This window comes from Camelina sativa, chromosome 2 (assembly GCF_000633955.1).
Source record: "Camelina sativa cultivar DH55 chromosome 2, Cs, whole genome shotgun sequence".
Classification (NCBI taxonomy): domain Eukaryota; kingdom Viridiplantae; phylum Streptophyta; class Magnoliopsida; order Brassicales; family Brassicaceae; genus Camelina; species Camelina sativa.
Window position 1 is genome coordinate 7,382,178 of NC_025686.1, and position 3,370 is coordinate 7,385,547.

Genomic DNA, 3,370 nt, shown 5'->3' on the forward strand with positions numbered 1-3,370 from the left:
GCCTTTTTTCATTAATAGTTTACCTTGTGTTTTATGGTTTTATTTGTAAAAAATTACTAATAAATTGAAATCTATGTTAAAAAAATATTATGATCATATTCTCATTATTATAACACATTTCCATTTGATAATAGTATTTTAAATCATTTTAAATTAAAAAAGAGATTAAAATGGGATAAAAATATACATAAAACGAGAGCCAATAAGAAGAGATAATTCAAATAGCTGATGTGGCGTATTTTCAAACCGTAGGATCCGAGTGAATCCAAGGGACACAAATTCTTACCTCTCTTCATTATTTCATTGGCTAAACCATTAAAAACTAAAACATTATCAATAAACACCATCAAAAACTATGTTTACTCATGATTTTTTTTATTACAAACAACATGCAAATTTTTTTTCAAAAACATAAATAATAAAAATATTTTAAAAAATAATTAAAAACAACCCCGCTGCGTAGCGCGGGTATTAACCTAGTATGTTATAATATTGTTATGATTTGCTCTTTATCTTCCATCTAATCTTTGTATTTGACCATTTTAACATTATAAAAACAGAGAATCATTTTAAAAAACATGTTAAAAGATGTTAATTAATATGCTAGTATGGTCTAGAATTGGTGTAGTTTTATTACATAAACTTGATTTTTGACAAGTCTCTCACATAAGTACAAACACGTGATTAAATTGTCTGTGCCTACTTTTGATTTGGGTAGGGTTTTAAACCCGACCCGAACAACGCAGGCTATTAAAAAAACCCGACCCAACAAACCTCATCATCATCTTCACACCTACATTTTTTCCAAGGCTTCAGTTTCACTTCATCACTCTCACTTCTCTCTCTCTGCCCAAAACCAACAAAAAAAAAAAAGAATGAGCTCCCAAATCTGCAGATCTGCTTCCAAAGCAGCTAGGTCTCTTCTTTCTTCAGCTAAGAATGCTCGTTTCTTCTCCGGTACGTTTTAATTATATCTTCACTCTGTTTTTGATTCTTTTCTTGAAACGTTTTGAGATAACTTCTTGAATTCATGTGTTGGAACATCTCTATATAGATGCTTTAGATTCCTCGATCGGTTGATTTGATTCGTTTTAACTATGGATTCAAATTTGGTGAGATCGATCTAGTGTTTATATGATCTGATGGATTCGTTTCTTTGTAGTGTTATTCTGAATTTGGGATCTGGTACCTAAGTTTGCGGTAAGATCTGATTTTTGTTTTCTTGATCTTGATTTTTTTAATAGAAGGACGAGCTATTGGTGCTGCAGCAGCTGTTTCCGCATCAGGAAAGATTCCTCTGTATGCATCTAACTTTGCAAGAGCATCAGGTTCTGGTGTTGCCTCAAAGAGTTGGATCACTGGACTCTTAGCTCTTCCTGCTGCAGGTTTAGATAACACCCAAAATCTGTGTAGAATAGGATGAGTTTAGACTTCAATTCGTGACCACTATATTGTTTTTTTTTTTTGTTTTACAGCCTACATGCTACAAGATCAAGAGGTTCTTGCTGCTGAGGTAAAAAGAAGAAACCATTTTTTTAGTATTTCTTGATTTCTATTCATAGTCATTATGTGATTTGTTGCTGAACTGTTCTGTTTAAATCAGATGGAACGGACCTTTATTGCTATCAAGCCTGATGGAGTGCAAAGAGGACTGGTAATGAAACAGTAACGATTGGTTTTTGCTTAGTCTTGATTGGTCTGAGTTGTTATAGTTTCTTATTCATATGTGTCTGAATCCTTCCTGTCTCATGAATCAACAGATATCAGAGATCGTTTCTCGATTCGAACGCAAGGGATTCAAGCTTGTTGGTATCAAAGTTGTTGTTCCTTCTAAAGATTTTGCACAAAAGCATTACCATGACCTTAAGGAAAGACCTTTCTTCAATGGCTTGTGTGACTTCCTTAGCTCTGGACCTGTTATTGCCATGGTAAAGATAAGAGAAACTCTCTATTCATCTTTTGGAGTTTGAGTTTAGACTAACATGTCTTGTTTTTAAGGTCTGGGAAGGAGAAGGAGTGATCAGATACGGACGTAAACTGATTGGAGCCACCGATCCTCAGAAATCTGAGCCTGGAACTATCAGAGGAGATCTTGCAGTTACTGTTGGCAGGTTTGTTCTCTCTTCTCCTCTTTAAATCATCAATTCGCATTAGGACGTTTTAAAAAGATTTGGTAACTGAAAATGTGAAAATTGCAGGAACATAATCCATGGAAGTGATGGACCAGAGACAGCAAAGGATGAGATCAGTCTGTGGTTTAAGCCTCAAGAACTTGTTTCTTACACCAACAATTCTGAGAAGTGGCTCTATGGCGAAAACTAAAGTCCCACTATCTCTCGTCTTTGAAACCAGAGAACATTGTTTTTTTTTTTCTTATCTTACCCATACAATAAAAACAAGAAACAGTTGTTACGGATACAAACACATTACGGGTTTTGATTTTCCCCGATGAACTCAGTAATCAAGAGCATAAGCAATAAGTATGGGATGATTACTTTTTGAAAATTCTTGTTTGTTCTGTTGGCTTTTAAATTTTGTAGAAGACCTCAGTCTGATTTATCGATGCAGCAATATGGAAGACTGTGTTATTATCTTCATCCTTCTAAGTCCAAGACTTCTTTCCTGTTTACTCGCTTTAATCCATCCCAATAGAACCTTAAACGTCAAAACTTAATGTTTCTTCACAGCAATGTGCATAGCTGGCTCACAGTTGATCGTCAAAACGTTTATAGAAGAAGGACAAGCAAAAAAGAACTAACTAAACAGTTCAGCATCACCTATTTGAGCCACGTGATGCAAAGGAGTGAGTAATCCTTCCTCTTCCTTTGATGCTAAGTAAGCTGCTGTCGATTGCCACGAACCCTCTCACCATTCGAAGGTGGTTGTTTTTGTAAGGCTAAAAAACCTGACACGTTTAGCTTCAAAGCAAGCGACGGTTTAAGGGTCATTAGTTCCATGGCAAAATGAGTTTGCCCTTTATCAGCTCAGCTGCAATGTGTAGTGGTGTCTCAGAATTCAGAAAAAGACACTTCATCAAAGTGATCTAGAATGTTTGCATCTTCTGCTATCAACTCGTAGAGTCTTTCTATATCTCCAACTTGAGCCACCTTCTTCAATCGTTCATAGATATTTGCATCTTGAGCTACCACATCTGTGATCTGATACTCTACTATATAACAACCACAACAGTCGACACAGCTTCACTAGTCATCCAAACTTGTGCTGCCTCCACTGTGTTTTTTGGTCATAGAGCAAACACAAACTTGCGTTTTGCGTACTAAATTAAACACAAAGACTTTGATAATTCTTATCTCAGGTCAAGTAGAGTCTATACGACGACCACTTATTAATTTCAATAGCCATTCAGTTC

At 35.6% G+C, this 3,370-nt stretch overlaps 1 protein-coding gene across 1 annotated transcript; it reads left to right on the plus strand.

Annotated features, from left to right (window-relative positions):
• LOC104719470 (nucleoside diphosphate kinase III, chloroplastic/mitochondrial) lies at nt 780–2,505 on the plus strand. Its single transcript, XM_010437410.2, has 7 exons — nt 780–957; nt 1,245–1,385; nt 1,476–1,513; nt 1,604–1,654; nt 1,761–1,928; nt 1,999–2,111; nt 2,199–2,505. Exons 1-7 carry the CDS (start codon nt 876–878, stop codon nt 2,320–2,322), a joined length of 717 nt encoding a protein of 238 aa, XP_010435712.1. The 5' UTR covers nt 780–875; the 3' UTR covers nt 2,323–2,505.